The sequence below is a fragment of the Oryza glaberrima genome, chromosome 3 (genome assembly GCF_000147395.1).
Source record: "Oryza glaberrima chromosome 3, OglaRS2, whole genome shotgun sequence".
NCBI lineage: Eukaryota > Viridiplantae > Streptophyta > Magnoliopsida > Poales > Poaceae > Oryza > Oryza glaberrima.
Genome location: NC_068328.1, coordinates 26402358 through 26420986, shown reverse-complemented (window position 1 = coordinate 26420986; position 18629 = coordinate 26402358). Strand labels below are relative to the sequence as shown.

At 37.6% G+C, this 18629-nt stretch overlaps 1 protein-coding gene across 1 annotated transcript; it reads left to right on the top strand.

The window, feature by feature from the left end:
• Window positions 1-2004: 2004 nt before the first annotated feature.
• Window positions 2005-9947, top strand: LOC127765178 (probable ubiquitin-conjugating enzyme E2 25). Its single transcript, XM_052290023.1, has 10 exons — window positions 2005-2353; window positions 4054-4143; window positions 4752-4778; window positions 5124-5362; window positions 5450-5517; window positions 6166-6300; window positions 8078-8184; window positions 8281-8640; window positions 8972-9113; window positions 9710-9947. The coding sequence occupies exons 1-7, from the start codon at window positions 2197-2199 to the stop codon at window positions 8181-8183; spliced, it is 822 nt and encodes a 273-aa protein (XP_052145983.1). The 5' UTR covers window positions 2005-2196; the 3' UTR covers window position 8184; window positions 8281-8640; window positions 8972-9113; window positions 9710-9947.
• Window positions 9948-18629: the final 8682 nt, after the last annotated feature.

Here is an 18629-nt window from a genome sequence, read left to right as displayed (position 1 = left end):
GCGACGACGAGCTTGTTCGACGAGAGAAAAGGGCCAACGATGGCGCGCGACTGCGTGGTGGCGGACGCAGCACAGCATGCGGTACAAGGAGGAAGAAGGCGGCGATGCGGAAACAGAGCGCATAGCGAGCTAGGCGAGTGCGGGGACGGCGAAAAAGGAAGGTGAGGAGCTCACCAACAGGAGGAACGGTGTCGGCGGCGATGGCCCGATGGTGAGAAGGGCGGGAAGCCAGCGGGGAGGGCGGCCGGGCTCCGCGGAGGATGGTGTTTGCGACGGCGAACGCGGCTCGACGGGGCAAAATTGCGTCGGCCGAGTGGTGGTGCCTGGCGGCGAACTTGATGCCGAGGCGAGCGCGCCGGGAAGGAGCAGGAGGAAGATGGCGACGAGACGGCTGCAGCTCCGAGGTTGACGAGGCCGACACTGAGGCGCACGCGGCCATGGACACAGTGCAACAGCGGGAAGGAAGGGGGAGGATTTGGGGCTCGGGATGGGATTTTATAGGCGAGGAGGCGCTTGACTGGCGCTCGGCTAGCGAGCGGCAATGGCAGTTCGTGGGTAACCTGAAATCGAGCGACGGCGTGGATGCGTTTGGACGGCGAGGTCGGTGGATCGGGCGGCATGAATTGAATCGTGAGTGCGGGAGGGGCAGCTCGGCTAGTTCAAGGTGGGGGCGCGACGAGCTGGCGGCTGGCATCAGCGGCGTCAGGGCACTCTGCCTCCAAGAGCAAGGAGACAAAGGTGGGAGAGAGAGACCAATGTCCAGGAGGGAAAAAGAAAGGGAGGACGGTGGAAAGGGGAGCTTGCTCCTTTCGTTTTGGGGAGGTGCGGCAGGCGAGGCGCGTGGGAGCGGTATGGGGCACGCGACGCAGGCGGCGCAGGCGCGACATGGCAGCGTCCAATAGTACCACGTGTCCACGTCTGATACCCATGAGTATCAGATCTGATACCCAGTTACTAGGTTTGAATATTGGGTTGAATACTGAGGTACCGAGTATGATACCTATGAATAGTAGATGAGATAGCGAGTTATCGAGTCTGATACCTATGACCATCGGATCGACCCATGTAAACCTAAAGAGGTGTACGGGTAGTGTCGTATTGGAGTATTGCATAGCTATTTTGTATCGTAGGAGAGAAGAGCACTGCCACTAGTCGGTGTAGACCTGAGGGTCTCCAATATGAAAGGACAGCACACAACACGTTTTCAGAGATAAAAAGAATCCAGGTCTGTTTAGATCTCCTAGCAAAATTTTACACCCTCTCACATCGAATGTTTGGACATATGCATGGAGTATTAAATATAAATATCCGGGCCTGTTGAGATCTCCTAGCAACATTTTATACTCTCTCACATCGAATGCTTGAACACATACACGGAGTATTAAATATAAACGAAAAAAATAATTAATTACATAGATTGCATGTAAATTGCGAGACGAATCTTTTAAGTCTAATTACGCCATGATTTGATAATATGGTGTTACAGTAAATACTTCCTAATGACGAATTAATTAGGCTTAATAAATTCGTCTAGCCGTTTACAGGCGGATTCTGTAATTAGTTTTTTATTAGTCTACATTTAATACTTTAAATTAGTGTCCGTATATTCGATGTGACCGGCTAAAACTTTACACCCCTTTTAAACACCCCCTTAGGCTGTGTTCTCTCCTCCTGGTTGGTAACACTCCCGTCCAGTATGGAAAACGGAGCGGTCCATTAGCACGTGATTAATTTAGTATTTGCATTTTTTTTTTCAAAAATGGATTAATTTGATTTTTTAAGCAACTTTCGTATAGAAACTTTTTGCAAAAAACACACCGTTTAGCAGTTTAAAAAGCGTGCGCGCGGAAAAGGAGAGAGATGAGTTGGGAAAATGGGCATCCGAATACAGCCTTAGTGAGTAATGGATAAGTAGAATTTATACACTATACCGCTGAGACGGTACACCGTCCCATATATTTCTCTAACGGTAATATCTGCAACGGTAGCATCGCGTAAAAGAAAGAGAAATCTCCCGTCTGGTTGTCTCCTCCGCTGCTTGCGCCGCCGCCAAGACGAGTCGCGGTTGAGCATGTGAGGGGCGGCGATCTCCATCCGGCGAGCAGAGCAGGGGAGAGGAGAGGATCCTGGTGAGGGGCGGCGATCTCCATCCGGCGATCTTCTCGGGCGCTCGCGCTCCCGGTCCCCCCGGCGGCGATGGCGGCCGCGGCGGTTGGGGTGGCGAGCAGAGCACGCCGGATTTCTGGCCCGAGGGGAGTGGCATTCTGCCGATGGACGAACGGCCTCCTCCACCCGCGCTTCGTCTTCCCCGAGGCCGCCGCGGTGGCGGGCTCTGGGGCTGGCTCCGCTCAAGGTACAATCCTCCGCGAACTCCCTAGGTTTTCTTTTTGGTGGCTCGGTTGCGGGATCTACCGCGTTTGGGTGCTCGGAGATTCCGATGGGTGCGCTTGCTTGCTTGCTTCGCGTTCCGATCGATCGTTCATCAGATCAATGTGATGTGATGCCTGTCGCATGATTCGAGTTCTAGATAGTAGATTGATGCATTAATTCATTTGTGTACTTCTCTGAAATTTGGGGATGTGAGTAGTAGGTTATCTGAACTTCACGGGATGCTATCGGACCAAAGTAATTAGAGAATTTCCCTAGGGTGTTTGGGTGCTGGATTGGAGATGTTTAGAGTGGAGACTGGACAATCTACGTTACAGGAGTTCTTCTGGTGCTACGCATATTTTGTATCCACTTGTTTAAGCTTATGCTTTAGGAAATGTGCTGCTCTGCCCCGGCACACACGTTGCATTAGGAAATGTGCTACTCTATAGTGAACTGCGGAATTAATTCCTTACCATGTGTTTTCTTTGGGGATACAGACTGCATTGCATTGAGAAACGCCATTATGCCAATGAAAATTTCTCCATATGCTTCCTATACTGGTTCACATAGTGTTCAACACTGTAAGTTCCTGACAGCTGGAACTTACAGCTAGGATGCTGTAAGTTCCTCACTTCCTGTGCCCATGTTCTGAACTGTTCCATATGCATTTCCCACTTGATGTTATTTCAAATTGCTGTGTTCCACTTTCGGGCCATATATCTGGCAGTAATTCAAACAGATATAGTTTTGCCAGGAGTTCTAGCTAACGTCTCTTCCTGGTCCTTGAGATCACATCTGCTTGGTTTTGCATGTCCTATTGTTTGAAACTTGCTGCCTATTAGAACCTCCTTAGTTGTCTCAATACTTTTACTTTTATTACTGCTACATTAATTATCTTGTTGCTGAGCCCTGCAACTAAAACCCTCCCCCTCCCCCCCTCTCCACTGCAGAGCACAGCGCGACCACCTCAGACAAACCCGAGGTTTTCTTCTTCTCCTTTTTGATCGATGCAGCCGTTGTTCTTGCGGGGAAAGGGTTCTTTTTTTCCTTTTTTATTTTGTGGAGGCGCGGCCGTGGGCGATGGGCGGTGGCTGATGATCGGGGGATTACCACCACCTTCGTGATCTCTCGTTTTTCTCTGTGGAATTGGGGTGGATGGATGGATGGATACTCTGTTCATAGATGGCGACAGTCCAAGTTTATTCCTTTTTATTTTTGTATGTTTTTTCCTTGTTGGGTTTGTTCTGTTGCTGTAGTTGCCGTTTCTTGGCTTCTTGCTTTCAATGTGTTCTCTCTTCTCCTTCTCTTTTTTCTTTCTTTCTTTTTTGTTGTTGTCTATTCTTGGGGGTAAGGGTGTCCCAATCGTATTGGACAAGCCTTCGCGTATGTAACTGATTGGAATTGGAGTGTGGAGTTAGACGCCGACAGGTGAGGCAGATGAACAAGAGTTCCCAACCCAAAAGTTCACTAATGAAGTGAAGTGTAAATAAAATAAAAAGTAAATAAAAGGGAGAAAATACTAATAGTTGCCTGGGGAGTTGGGATTCTCCAAAAGATAGTGTCTTTTTTTCTTCCTTTTTCGGTTACGCTTGGTGAGAAGATGATTTATTTGGAGATGGTGGACGACGCCTATTTCTGTTTTCTGGCTGTCTAATTCTGATGATGGCGTCTCATGTTTTTCAGGTGCGTTTTGCGTGAAGCGGGTTTTAAGGATGGTTCTAAACAAGGTGCTTGAGCTGTTTTGTGTGAAGAAGAAGGATTCCAAGAAGAAAGGTGCTGCACAGCTGCACTACTGCCCCTATTTAACATCATCTTTACGTCAGCTGCTTCTGTTTGTTTGATTGATCCTAGGATGCTTTCCTCATCTGATGGCACATTATCAGTTCGTCTTGTGCACTCTTTCTTCCATGAATTCTGTTTTTTTTTTCAAATATGAACGTGTTTTCTGGTGAAAGGATACTGCAGATTAAATGGGGTTGTCATAATGGATTGACATTATTGGATAATTGTGGCTGCTGTACATTATTGCTATATCAGATGCTTTGAGGTTAACAAAGTATACCAAAATGTGATATGTGTAGTAAACTTAATCTCAACAGATTGAGAGTGCTACTAGTGTGATTGGATATATTCACTGGAGAGTGAACTTGTGAATAGTCTGGTATTATGAATCCATGAGTCTTGGTGATCAATATTGTTTTGAAGTTTGTTAAACTGTATAATGAAAAAAAACTTAATATTTCATTAGCCTGTATACCCAGCCACGAAATCCGCATCTCCCTCTGAAGCATGGAATTCTCCTTATTTTGTTTCAGAAAGATAAAATCAAGTGTTTTGCTCTTCTGCCTGGAGTTTTCTAATAAAAGAATATTTTCATGCAGGCAAAGCCATTAATCCTCTTTGTAAAGGTATCTTTTCATGCAACTTTTTCCTCCTTGTTTGTTTTTGTAATTCTTATGCTTCATGTAGCTGAACCTGTTCTTTTAAAAAATTAAAATGAACAAAAAAAAAAAAGCCCCCCCCCCCTCCCTGTTTACCCCCATAGGGGATATTTGTTACTTTAACAGAACTACACATTATCTAAATGTTCATCACTCTTTGCTTTGCTGTCAGTCGGTAGTATTGATGCAAGTAAACCTCTTTTTTGCAGTTAAATGAGCTTCAGTATCCTATTCTGTATCTCTGTCTTTAAGATTGGTGTGCCTTTTTTTGTAACATCTTGGTTTGAAACTAGTTACTCTACTGGCTTTCAGTTGCCGCTCCACACCCCACTGCCAATGTCAGCACAAACAACAGCCTTTTGGATCCCTTTTCAACTGGGAATGGTACTGTGCTATCTGTGCAAAAACATGAGCCTGAATGTTCAAGTGTTATATCATCAATGACAAGGACAGAATATGGATTTGAAAGTGATGGTTGCAATTTGTTTAGCCATTTTGATGTTGTTCAAGATTTTTCTGATCATTACTATGCAAAGAATTCACCAGGGAAGGTAAGCTGTGCGTTTTATGAATTCCATTTCTATCAATAGATCCAACTGTGAATTAATTTCCTGTCTTTATCTGTGGCCACTGATCAGACCTCCAAAGATTGGGTGAAGACAATCCAAAATGAATGGAGGCTTCTACAGAAAGATCTACCTGGTCAGTACATGCTTTTATATGGCAAATCATTGTATTCAATTTTATCAAACCGTCAGTGCCTAGATGGTGAACACATATAATGGTCCTTTCTTATACTGACCTCTGTTTTATGCCAATTATATTGATCCGTGTGACATGCTAACAGACTATGTTTGAAAACTTTCTTGAGTTAAAGGTAGTCACATGCTCAGTTTGGGTTTGAATAGGATATATTCATTGGTTATACCAATTTGTTTGTGGTTTGGAGTTTTGTTACAACTGTTGCTGAATCCCGAACTAGCTAATGATATTGTCTATGCTTGATGTATAAAATACTTTATTCGTGCTATATCTGATTTATCTGTTAGTTTTTGTTAATGTGTCACATATCTTTTAGTTATGGTCTGCATTTATCATCCCTTTTCCATGCAATCTTGTCATAGAAGCATAACAGTCTTCAGAACTTAATCTTGCTAAGTTTGGGTAATGGGACAAATGGAAAAGAATGTACATATCTCAAATCATGTTGCTGAAGGAAGCTAATGTATCACAAGTATCATTACATACAGTTTACATTTGCGCCTTAAGTTTTTCGTTTAGAGCAACTGTGACTGAAATAGCTGATGTCTTCAATACTAGAAACTTGCATCTCAGTCTGGTTTCAATCATGCAGAATCTATCTTAGAGTTTATGAGGATAGGATTGATCTGCTGAGGGCTGCCATTGTTGGGCCAGCTGAAACTCCATATCATGATGGTCTGTTCTTCTTTGATGTTTGCTTTCCTTCTGAATACCCACAATCCCACCGGTATGAAACCACTTCACACACGCTTTCCACCATTATTTTCATGTTACTACCACCACTGGTATAACCTCTTTAAAATAATATCCAACGTGTACAGAAAGTTCATTACCATATGCATTTCCCACTTGATGTAATTTCAAATTGCTTTGTTCTACTTTTGGGCCATATATCTGGCAGTAATTCAAACAAATATAGTTTTGCCAGGAGTTCTAGCTAACGTTTCTTCCCGGTCCTTGAGATCACATCCGCTTGGTTTTGCATGTCCTATTGAAACTTGCTGCCTATTAGAACCTCCTTAGTTGTCTCAATACTTTTACTTTTATTACTGCCATATTAATTATCTTGTTGCTGAGTCCTGTTTTGATGATTATGCACAAAGTATTCAGTTGTTCTGGTACCTAAATGAGTAGTTTGCTTGCTGGCGTATCACATGACTTAAACAATAATACTTCTCTTTTTGTAACTGAAATTAAGTCAATAAAAAGGGAAAAAAACTTGCTATTACATACAAATCAAGAAATTAAGTCAAAAAATGGAGAATAAAAGAATGGTACCTTCAGTGTGGCCAAATTGAAAGGTTGCATGTGATAGTATGCCAATATTGTTAGGTTTACATAGAATCTTTCGTGAGAACCATTGCCATTGTAAGATCATCCACAAAGAATACCATCAATGCATATGTATTATCATCCTGTGTACAAAAATAGCAGGCAGCAAATTAACCAATAAAAAACTGCTCATAGCATAAACAACTAAACCTAAATAGGACCACATATATCATTCATGTTGAACTAATAATGAGCAGCAAACCAGAACAGGGATCAGTGGCTAGATCAAATAGGTACACTTGCATATAGTATATAGAAATCATAGTACAACACAAAGGGAAAAATCGTTCATTGCTTTAAGTAGAACTGCATACCAAATTGGGTTTAGCCGAGTCGTCGCCATACGCTGGTACAGTCATGGCTTGTTATTGTTGTCCTAGTCATGGCCGAGCCGCTGCTCTCAATCTCTCTTATCGTCCCTGGCGTCCTAGCCATCGCTCGGATCTGGCAGTAAATGGAGTGGAGAGCGATTAGAAGAGGGCGAGAGCGAGGGAGGCGATGGTGGGGTGGGGATGGAAGAGGAGAAGATGGTGGCGGCGACTCGTGTCCCTCGCTTCCCTGTGGCCAGATCCACCGGTGACTTATGTGATGGCCTCTCTCGGAGAGAGCGGCGGCGGCACGGTGAAGATGGCTGGAGGAGGGTGAGGAGGCACGCGGGTGAGGATGGGTGGCGGCGCTAGTTGTGACGACGCGGGTGAGAGGAGGAGGGCGGCTAGGGTTTTGGTGCGGTGTGGTGACATCTGCGCCGTTCATTCCCAATCTGACGAGCGCACGGCTTAGGCAGCCACAAAGGAACACGTGGGTGGTCAGATCGACGTTAGTGCGAGATCCAACGGACGACAACAATGGGGCCTGGCACGTAATTAACAGAACTGTGGTGGCTTTTTTTGCAAAAGTGATAGCTGACGTGGCATCCCTACTTCCAGCAATCCCACGGCATTTAGAGAGATTAATATATCCAGTGGTCCAAAACCAAATTGGTGTGTTGGCTGGTTAAGAGTGAGTGCAACTTTTATACAGTCGCATGTGCCTGTTAAATATAGTTGTTAGTGCTCCACTTGAAAAAGTTGCTGTTATTTGTTTAAATCTTATGCTTTAGCTGGAAAACAGTATAATCTCTAAAGCAGCATCGGCATTTTCGAAGATCTTAACATTTGGTTGATTATATGCAGCTTGACGCATGTGCACATCCCTTCTTTGATGAGCTACGAGAGCCCAATGCACGCCTGCCATGGCAAATGGTCGTCCATTCCCTCCTCTGTTCAACTTCAAGCATGAAGTAAGTAAACGAGAACATTTTCGAACAGTCGCTTTTTATGTTACATTTATATTTACCTGTCATGGATGCTTATCAATGCTCATTTCTGCAATGCAGCTAACTGGCGCCTCTCCAGAACTCGTCCACAGACTCATACCGGATCATATCAGACAGCAACATGGCCTCAACTTGCGCATGCTGGGAGTTAGAATGGCACCGTAACGCTCACCGTTTTGTTCGTTTATTTTTCCATGAGCTGGACATTGCAATCCTAGATGACTCCATTGTCTTGGACTTGGGACTCCATCTCAGATTGCACCATCCATGATTCTTCCATGATCTATCCATCCGTCAAGCCATTTCCGCAAGGTCTCAGTACCAGAGAAGTACAATTATGTAAAATATCTAGCCATGGAGAAATGCGTGCTGCTGCTGCTGGTGTTAAGTACGTGACAGGGCATGCTGGTTGAGTAGTAGGTAAGGTTAAGGATAAATATAGTTGGTGGAGACTGAGAGACATGTTAAGCTAGGGAACCCTGCTTTCTTTTTTTTCTCCTTTCATTTTGGTTTCTTCCCATTTTGTGATCCTTAGCATTGCCCTACAGTAGTATAGCTGCTCCCAGTTTTTGTTTGCTCTTTCATCATGTAAATACCAATCCCAATCCCAATCGCAATGAACCCTCTTCCTTTACATCCTGGTCTACTCCCTGTGAGTCTTAGGTCTGTGAGTTTGTGCTGCTGGTTCTCCATTCAAGGTGGCTTGGGTGTGCGTTCTGATCGATTTGGCGTGACATGTCTGTTTCCGTAGGGAAGGACTGCAAGGAGAAGCACCCTAACGTCAAGCAGGTATCTTGTGGCGCGTTTGTGTTGCTCTGCTGCATTAACTGCTACAATGTGTGTTCTGACTTGGTTGATTTGGTGGTGACAAGTGCAAGTCCATGTCTGATGCTGTGAGTTCCTCACTTCCTGTGCCCATGTTCTGAACCGTTCCATATGCATCTCTCACTTGATATAATTTCAAATTGCTGTGTTCCACTTTTGGGCCATATATCTGGTAGTAATTCAAACAAATATAGTTTTACCCGGAGTTCTAGCTAACGTCTCTTCCCGGTCCTTGAGATCACATCTGCTTGGTTCTGCATGTCCTATTGTTTGAAACTTGCTGCCTATTAGAACCTCCTTAGTTGTCTCAATACTTTTAGTTTTATTACTGCCATATTAATTATCTTGTTCTGAGTTCTGTTTTGATGATTATGCGCAAAGTATTCAGTTGTTCTGGTACCTAAATGAGTAGTTTGCTTGCTGGCGTATCACATGACTTAAACAATAATACTTCTCTTTTTGTAATTGCATTTCTTGGTTAAAGCTTATATCTCAGTTGACCATAGGCTATAGTGGAAAGTTCATAGATCAAATATGTTAAGAGTAATGGAATCTATTTACTCTGCTGTGCATTTAATTGAAGCAGAGATTTCTTAATCTGGTTGGCTATTTGATATCAGGTGAAAGCAAATATTTGAATGATATTATGTGAAACATACGACAGGTTTTGGCACTTGACAAATGCTTTGTTGACCCACGTTGTTTATTAAATCCCACACAAGAAGTAATGAAGAGGGCATTATACCATTAACAGATGCTATTCCCAATATTCCAATCGTAAGTTTTATTTTATGTTGGTGAAAATCTAGTTTTCATTGTTTTCTCCATAAATGCCTTGCGTGTGTAATTCTTGTACATATACTCCCTGAACTGTTATTAATATATTTGAACAGTATGATTCATATGATTCTGTCCCGTTTTTGATTAAAAAATTTAGGATATCGCCTAAAAGATGCTATTAGCTGTTACAATCTTATCATGAGCAATTTATGATCTGCACAACCAGTAAGTGATTGCTAATTTCACGTTAGAATGATGGCATAGAGTAGAATGAATTGTACCTTTGTTTATAAGTTAAAAACTTTGGGTTATTTATTCTTGTATTTGGTAATACAATGATGTCCTGTTGCCTTGCTTCTATAACGTGGCAATAATAGGTCGGGCTACTCAATGTCGCTAAGGGCTACTATGGCTCAGATTTACCTTTTTTTTAAAAAAGGAAAGCACTAAACTAATTTTAATTTATCTTTGTAATGAATGATTTTTTGGGATTGTGTTTCTGTGTGTGTGGGGGAGGGGGATGCGAATCCGTATATGTTGTTAGGGGCATGTGGATTTGTAAATTTCAATACACCGGGAAGGGCAAATTTATTGCATTGTTCATGTATATGGTATTTCTCTCAAGTACAAGAGTACATTGATGACATATATTCAGATGTTTGCAAATTTCTTTACTGTAATCTTCCGTTATCAGCTTATAGCCAACAGGACCAGTTTATTACAAGGGTACCAAGATAAGTTTTTTTTTTTCTAGAAAGGAAGACAAATGGAAAACCTGCTACAAGTACTAGTTTAGAAGCTTTAAAATACAAAGGGCAACAAACATTCTCCTCTCTTCTCGTAACTTCTTTTGGTATTCTAAACTCTGAGTAACATCCCTTGATTATTTTTAATAACATTTCTCGATTTTGTAATCGATACATTTATATGGATTATACATGTTCAGTTTCTAACCTACAATTGTTTTTTTTTTTCGGAATTTGGTGTTAACTTTTGTGTGTTCGATGTTTTTTTTTTGTGTTTTAAAGCTTTAATTCTGCATTTCAGATTGGATTGAGACTCTAATTTGGACCTTATTTCGTTTCTTGCATGGCATTTAATACTATTGGTTTCTTACTGTATGCTAATATTTGGACTTGACAGATTCAGTTCTATATGCCTAAATGCTTTTATTAAAGTTGATATTTCTTTTTTTTTAATCATCTGTTACTTTGCACTTCAATCAGTTTTCTAAAGCTTTAATTTGGTATTTCTAATTTCTTATCCAAAAATTACGATTTGTTTTGCAATTCCTTGGTTTCATCCTTGATACTTTTATTGGGATTCAGAAAATTCAGATTTGTTTTTTTTTAATTTGGTACTCCCAACTATAGAAATAGGATATTCTAGTTCACACGTGGCCCTTTTAATTTGTAATCCGTCCTCCCCCCTCCCCTAAAAACACTGAATTGATTTCTTCCTGGACCCTTTTAAGTTGGTGTTTCCTTTTATCCATAAATACTTTCTTTATATTTCGAACCTATTCTCTATTTGAACTTTTCCACTTTAGCTTGCTACTTATGATTGGATTTTTAGAGATTGGTGTTCTTTTTTAGAAAAAGAAGGCCTCTTAGTCTTATGTTTTTTTTTGGTTATGTTATTTTAATTTGGTTATGTTATTTTCAAAAAGAAAATATTTGCCTATATTTCAACCTTGTGGCTTTTTTGTCCCTCGAGGTTTCATTTCCCGTCCTCGTTTAAACTTTATGTTTTTATTTGGATATCTTCGAACGTTCTTCTCTATTAATGGTTTTGATATGCTATTTGGAATTTGGATCCTTAGATACCGGTTATTTTTTGATCCTTGAGTTTCAACTAGGTATTTTTAGTTTGATTTCTTCAATTACCAAACTCTCTTTTTGGAACTTCCCTTTAGACTTTAAAACTTTATTTTACTTCAGAAATGACAATTTTCGTAATTTTGTTTGAACTTATGCTTACTAGTTTGCGGAAAGAAAACATTTGCCCACATTTCAACCTTGCGGCTTTTTTGCCCCTCGACGCTTAATTTCCCGTCCTCGTTTAAACTTTATGTTTTTAGTTGGATTTAATAATCTTCGAAGGTCTTATGTATTAATCGTTTAAACTTCATGTTTTGAGTTGAATTTCTTTATCTTTGAACGTTCTTCTCTATAATGGTTTGGATATACTATCTGGATTTTAAAACATTAATGTGGTTTCTCACTTACCGATTGTTTTTTAATCCTTGAATTTCAACTTAGTATTTTCAATTTGATTTCTTCAATTACCAACTTTCTCTTTTTGGAATTTCCGTCTGGACTTTAAAGCTTTTTTTTACTTCTGAAATCCCATTTTCCATAATTTTCTATGAAGTTATGCTTTCTAGTTTGTGAAAAGAAAATGTTTGCTTACATTTCAAACTTGCGGCTTTTTTTTCACTCGATGCTTCATTTAACGTCTTCGTTTAAACTTTATGTTTTTTTATTTATCTTCGAAAGTTCTTCTCTATTAATGGTTTTGATTTGCTATTTGAACTTTAAAACTTTGATTTGGTTCCTCACTTATCGATTGTTTTTAAATCCTTTAGTTTCAACTGTGTTTTTTCAGTTTGATTTCTTCTATTACAAAATTTCGCTTTTTGGAACTTCCGTTTGGACTTTATAGCTTATTTTTGCTCTGAAATATCATTTTCCGTAATTTTCTATGCATTTATGCTGACTAGTTTATGAAAACAAATTATTTGCTTAGATTTCATCCATGCGGCTTTTTTTTTGTCCCTGGACGGTTTATTTTCTTTCCTAGTTTGAACTATATGTTTTTAGTTGGATTTATTTATCTTCGAATGTTCTTCTCTATCTTTATTAATGGTTTAGATATGCTATTTGGACTTTAAAACTTTAATTTGGTTCCTCACTTACCGGTTGTTTTTTTTTAGTTTGATTTCTTCATTTACAAACTCTCTTTTTGGGACTTCCTTTTGGACTTTAAAGCTTTATTTTATTTCTGAAATGCTAATTTCCATAATTTTGTTTGAACTTATGGTTACTAGGTTGTGAAAAGAAAATATTTGCTTACATTTCAACCTTGCGGCTTTTTTTGTCCCTCGACGCTTCATTTTCCGTCCTCATTTCAACTTTATGTTTTTAGTTGGATTTATTTATCTTCGAACGTTTTACTCTATTAATGGTTTTGATCTACTATTTGGACTTTAAAACATTAATTTGGTTACTCACTTACCGGTTGTTTTTACACCCTTGAGTTTCAACTTGCTTTTTCCAGTTTGATTTATTCATTTACAAACTTTTTCTCTTGGATTCCTTGATTTTGAAAGGTTCTTCTTGCATCGATTCTTCAAAAATATCATTTTTGGAGTATCCAATTTTTTTAGTCGTAACAGTTCGTCTCCCTTAAATTTGTTTGAACTTATGCTTTCTGCTTTGACTTGATGTTTTTAGTTGGATTTCTTTACCTTTACATCGTTGAGTTTCAATTTGGTACTTTAGGTTTGATTTCTTCAGTTACAATGTTTCTCTTTTTTGATGTTCTCATTGGACACTAAAAGCTTTGTTTTAGTTTTGAAACCCTACTTTCCAAAATTTTGTATAAACTTATGCTTACTAGTTTTCGAAAAGAAAATATCTCATTGCGTTTAAACCTTGATTTCTTGAGTTTTAACTTGGTTTTTTCAGTTTGATTTATTCAATTACAAACTTTCTCTTTTTGGAACTTCCCTTTGGACTTTAAAAACTTATTTTGGTTCTGAAATCTTATTTCCTAAATTTTCTAATAACTTATGCATACTTCCTCCGTCCCAGAATGTAGGTATTTCTTAGGTAGGCACATAGATGGAGAAAGTAGGTAGAGATAATTGGAAGAGGGTTGTGATTCGTAGAGAAGAGAGTAGGTGAAGAGAATGGTTGTGATTGGGTTAAGAGGAGAGGGTAGGTTGAGAAATAGCTACATTTTGGGACGGAGGTAGTACTAGTTTGTGAAAAGAAAATATTTCCTTGCATTTAAACCTTGCGGTTTTTTTGTGCTATGACGTTTTAATTGTAGACTTATAAATAAGTTCTAGACTTACGTTTCCCTGTTTATGGAAAAAAATATCGTGGCTGCAAGCTGCTCGTCTTCATTTGGTTGCATCTTATTGATTTTATGAAAATCGTAGCTTGCTTGTCCTAAAAAAAAATTATTGGTTTCTCCGTTGACGCTTCATTTTCTATCCATATGTTTAAATTTTTTTACTTTTAGTTGGATTTCTTTATCTTTTCATCGTTGGGTTTCAATTTGGTACTTTTAGTTTGATTTCTTCTATTGCAAACTTTCTCGTTTTGGAATTTAAAGCTTATTTTAGCTCTGAAATTTTCTATGAACTAGTTTGTGAAATAAAAATATTTGCTTAGATTTCAACCAAGCGGGTTTTTTTTTTTTTTTGTCCCTCGACACTTCATTTTCCGTCCTCGTTTGAACTTTATGTTTTTGGTTGGATTTCTCTAACTTCGAACTTTCTTCTCTATTAATGGTTTTGATATGCTATTTGGACTTTAAAACGTTAATTTGGTTCCTCACTTACCGGTTGTTTTTGCATTCTTGAGTTTCAACTTGGTATTTTCAGTTTGATTTCTTCAATTACAAAATTTCTATCTTTGGAACTTCCCTTTGAATTTTATAGCTTATTTTTCTCTGAAATCTCATTTTCCGTAGTTTTCTATGCATTTATGCTGATTAGTTTGTGAAAACAAAATATTTGCTTAGATTTCATCCATTCGGCTTTTTTGTCCCTCGACGGTTTATTTTCCTTCCTAGTTTGAACTATATGTTTTTAGTTGGATTTATTTATCTTCAAACGTTCTTCTCTATCTGTATTAATGGTTTTGATATGCTATTTGGACTTTAAAACTTTAATTTGGTTCGTCACTTACCGGTTGTTTTTTCGCCCTTGAGTTTCAACTTGATTTCTTCAATTATAAACTCTCTTTTTGGAACATCCCTTTGGACTTTAAAGCTTTATTTTATTTTTGAAATGCCAATTTCCGTAATTTTTTTTGAACTTATGGTTACTAGTTTGTGAAAAGAAATATTTGCTTGCATTTCAACCTTGCTGCTTTTTTTTTTACCATCGACGCTTCATTTTCCGTCCTCGTTTAAACTCTATGTTTTGAGTTGGATTTTATTTATCTTCGAATGTTCTTCTCTATTAATGGTTTTGATATGCTATTTGGACTTTAAAACTTTGATTTGCTTCCTCACTTACCGGTTGTTTTTTAATCCCTTAGTTTCAACTTGGTATTTTTAAGTTTGATTTCTTCAATTACAAACTTTCTTCTTGGAACTTTCCTTTGGACTTTAAAGCTTTATTTCACGTCTAAAATGTCAATTTTTCGTAATTTCATTTGATCTTCTTTTTACTAGTTTGTGAAAACAAAATATTTGCTTACATTTTAACCTTGCAGCTTTTTTGAACGCTTCATTTTCTGTCCTCGTTTGAAATCTATGTTTTGAGTTGGATTTCTTTATCTTCGAACATTCTTCTTTATTGATGGTTTTGATATGCTATTTGGACTTTAAAACTTTAATTTGGTTCCTCACTTACCGGTTGTTTTTATAATCCTTGAGTTACAACGTGTTTTTTTTAGTTTGATTTCTTCATTTACAAACTCTCTTTTTGGGACTTCCAATTGGACTTTAAAGCTTTATTTTATTTCTGAAATGCAAATTTCCATAATTTTGTTTGAACTTATGGTTACTAGGTTGTGAAAAGAAAATATTTGCTTACATTCCAACCTTGCGGCTTTTTTTGTCCCTCGACGCTTCATTTTTCGTCCTCGTTTCAACTCTATGTTTTGAGTTGGATTTTATTTATCTTTGAACGTTCTTCTCTATTAATGGTTTTGATATGCTATTTGGACTTTAAAACTTTGATTTGGTTTCTCACTTACCGGTTGTTTTTTAATCCCTTAGTTTCAGCTTGGTATTTTCAGTTTGATTTCTTCAATTACAAACTTTCTTCTTGGAACTTCCCTTTCGACTTTATAGCTTACTTTTGCTCTGAAATCTCATTTTCCGTAATTTTCTATGAATTTACGCTTACTAGTTTTTTTTTTGAAATCCTAATTTCCGTAATTTTGTTTGAATTTTTGGTTACTATTTTGTGAGAAATATTTGCTTGCATTTCAACCTTGCGGCTTTTTTGTCTCTCGACGCTTCATTTTCTGTTCTCGTAACTTTATGTTTTGAGTTGGCTTTTATTTATCTTGGAACGTTCTTCTCTATTAATGGTTTTGATCTACTATTTGAACTTTTAAACTTTCATTTGGTTATTCACTTACCGGTTGTTTTCTAATCCTTGAATTTCAACTAGATATTTTCAGTTTGATTTCTTCAAGTACAAACTTTCTTCTTGGAACTTCCCTTTGGACTTTAAATATTTATTTTACTTCTAAAATGTCAATTTTTCGTAATTTCGTTTGAACTTATGTTTACTAGTTTGTGAAAATAAAATATTTGCTTACATTTCAACCTTGCGTCTTTTTTGAACGCTTCATTTTCTGTCCTTGTTTAAACTTTATGTTTTGAGTTGGATTTCTTTATCTTCAATTGTTCTTCTCTATTGATGGTTTTGATATGATATTTCGATTTTAAAACTTTAATTTGGTTCCTCACTTACCGGTTGTTTTTTAACCCTTGTATTTCAACTTGGTTTTTCAGTTTGATTTATTCAATTACGAACTCTCTTTTTGGAACTTCCCTGTGGACTTTAAAGCTTCGGTTTACTTCTGAAATCTCGTTTTTCGTAATTTTCTATGAAGTTATGCTTTCTAGTTTGGGAAAATAAAATATTTGCTTACATTTCAACCTTGCGGCTTTGTTTCCCTCGACTTCATTTTTCGTCCTCCTTTAAACTTTATGTTTTGATTTTGATTTCTTTATCTTCAAACGTTCTTCTCTATTGATGGTTTTGATATGCTATTTGGACTTTAAAACTTTAATTTGGTTCCTCACTTACCATTCGTTTTTTAATCCTTGAGTTACAACTTGGTATTTTCGGTCTGATTTTTTCAATTATAGACTTTCTCGATTTTCAGTTTGTATTTGCTTGCATTTAAACCATGCGGTTTTTTCTGATATGGCATTTTACATGTAGACTTATAAAATAAGTTCTAGAGTTACGTTCCCTGTTTATGAAAAAAAAATATCGTGGCTGCAAGCTACATGTCTTCATTTTGGTTGAATCCTGTTGATTTTATGAAAATCGTAGCTTAATTGTCCTGAAAAAATTATTTGTTTCTTCATTGACGCATCATTTTTCATCCATAAGTTTAATTTTTTTTACCTTTAGTTGGATTCCTTGATTTTGAAAGGTTCTTCATGCATCGATTCTTCAAATATCATTTTTGGAGTTTCCAATTTTTTTAGTTGTCATAGTTCGTCTTCCTTAGGTTTGTTTAAACTTATGCTTTCTGCTTTGACTTTTTGTTTTTCGTTGGACTTCTTTACCTTTTCATCGTGTAGTTTCAATTTGGTACTTTTGGTTTGATTTCTTTAGTTACAATGTTTCTCTTTTTTTTATCTTCTCTTTGGACTTTAAAAGCTTTGTTTTAGTTTTGAAATCCTAATTTCCAAAAATTTGTTTAAACTTATGCTTACTAGTTGTTGAAAAGAAAATATCTCTTTGTGTTTAAACCTTGATTTCTTGAGTTTCAACTTGGTTTTTTCAGTTTGATTTCTTCAATTACTAACATTCACTTTTTGGAACTTCCCTTTGGACTTTAAAAACTTATTTTGGTTCTGAAATCTTATTTCTTAAATTTTCTAAGAACTTATGCATACTTTCTCTGTCCTAGAATGTAGGTATTTTTTAGGTAGGCACGGATATGGAGAAAGTAGGTAGAGATAATTGGAGGGTTGTGATTGGTGGAGAAGAGAGAGTAGGTGAAGAGAGGAGAGGGTAGGTGGAGAAATAGCTACATTTTGGGATGGAAGTAGTACTAGTTTGTGAAAAGAAAATATTTCCTTGCATTTAAACCTTGCGGCTTTTTTGTGCTACAACATTTTAACTGTAGACTTATAAATAAGTTCTAGAGTTATGTTTCCCTGTTTATGGAAAAAAAATTATCGTGGCTGCAAGCTACATGTCTTCATTTGGTTGCATCATATTGATTTTATGAAAATCGTAGCTTGCTTGTCTCAAAAAAATTATTGGTTTCTCCATTGACACTTCATTTTTCATCCATAAGTTTAATTTTTTTTACTTTTAGTTTTGGATTTCTTAATCTTTTCATAGTTGAGTTTCAATTTGGTACTTTTAGTTTGATTTCTTCAATTGCAAACTTTCTCGTTTTGGAACTTTCCTTTGGAATTTAAAGCTTATTTTAGCTCTGAAATTTTCTATGAACTTATGCTTACTACTTTGTGAATAGAAATTATTTGCTTGCATTTCAACCTTTCAGCTTTTTTTTTCCCTCGACGCTTCATTTTCTCTCTTAATTTGACGCTTCATTTTCTGTGTTCATTTAAACTTTATAGTTTTAGTGGAATTTCTTTATCTTCGAACGTTCTTCTCTATCTCTATTAATGGTTTCGATATACTATTTGGACTTTAAAACGGTAATTTGGTTGTTCCCTTACCGGTTCTTTCTTCATCCTTGAGTTTCAACTTGGTTTTTGAGTATGATTTCTTCAATTACCAACTTTCTCTTCTTGGAACTAACCTTTGGACTTCAAAGCTTATTTTACTTCCGAAATCTCATTTTCGTAAATTATCTAAGAACTTATGCATACTTCCTCCGTCCCAGAATATATGT

What these genes read in the sequence shown, in the direction of transcription:
- LOC127765178 (XM_052290023.1), top strand. Translation starts at nt 2,197, where the DNA reads ATGGCGGCCGCGGCGGTTGGGGTGGCGAGCAGAGCACGCCGGATTTCT. An exon ending in CATTAATCCTCTTTGTAAAG is followed by an intron (nt 4,779 to 5,123) that starts GTATCTTTTCAT and finishes ACTGGCTTTCAG; the next exon opens with TTGCCGCTCCACACCCCACT. An exon ending in CAAAGAATTCACCAGGGAAG is followed by an intron (nt 5,363 to 5,449) that starts GTAAGCTGTGCG and finishes GCCACTGATCAG; the next exon opens with ACCTCCAAAGATTGGGTGAA.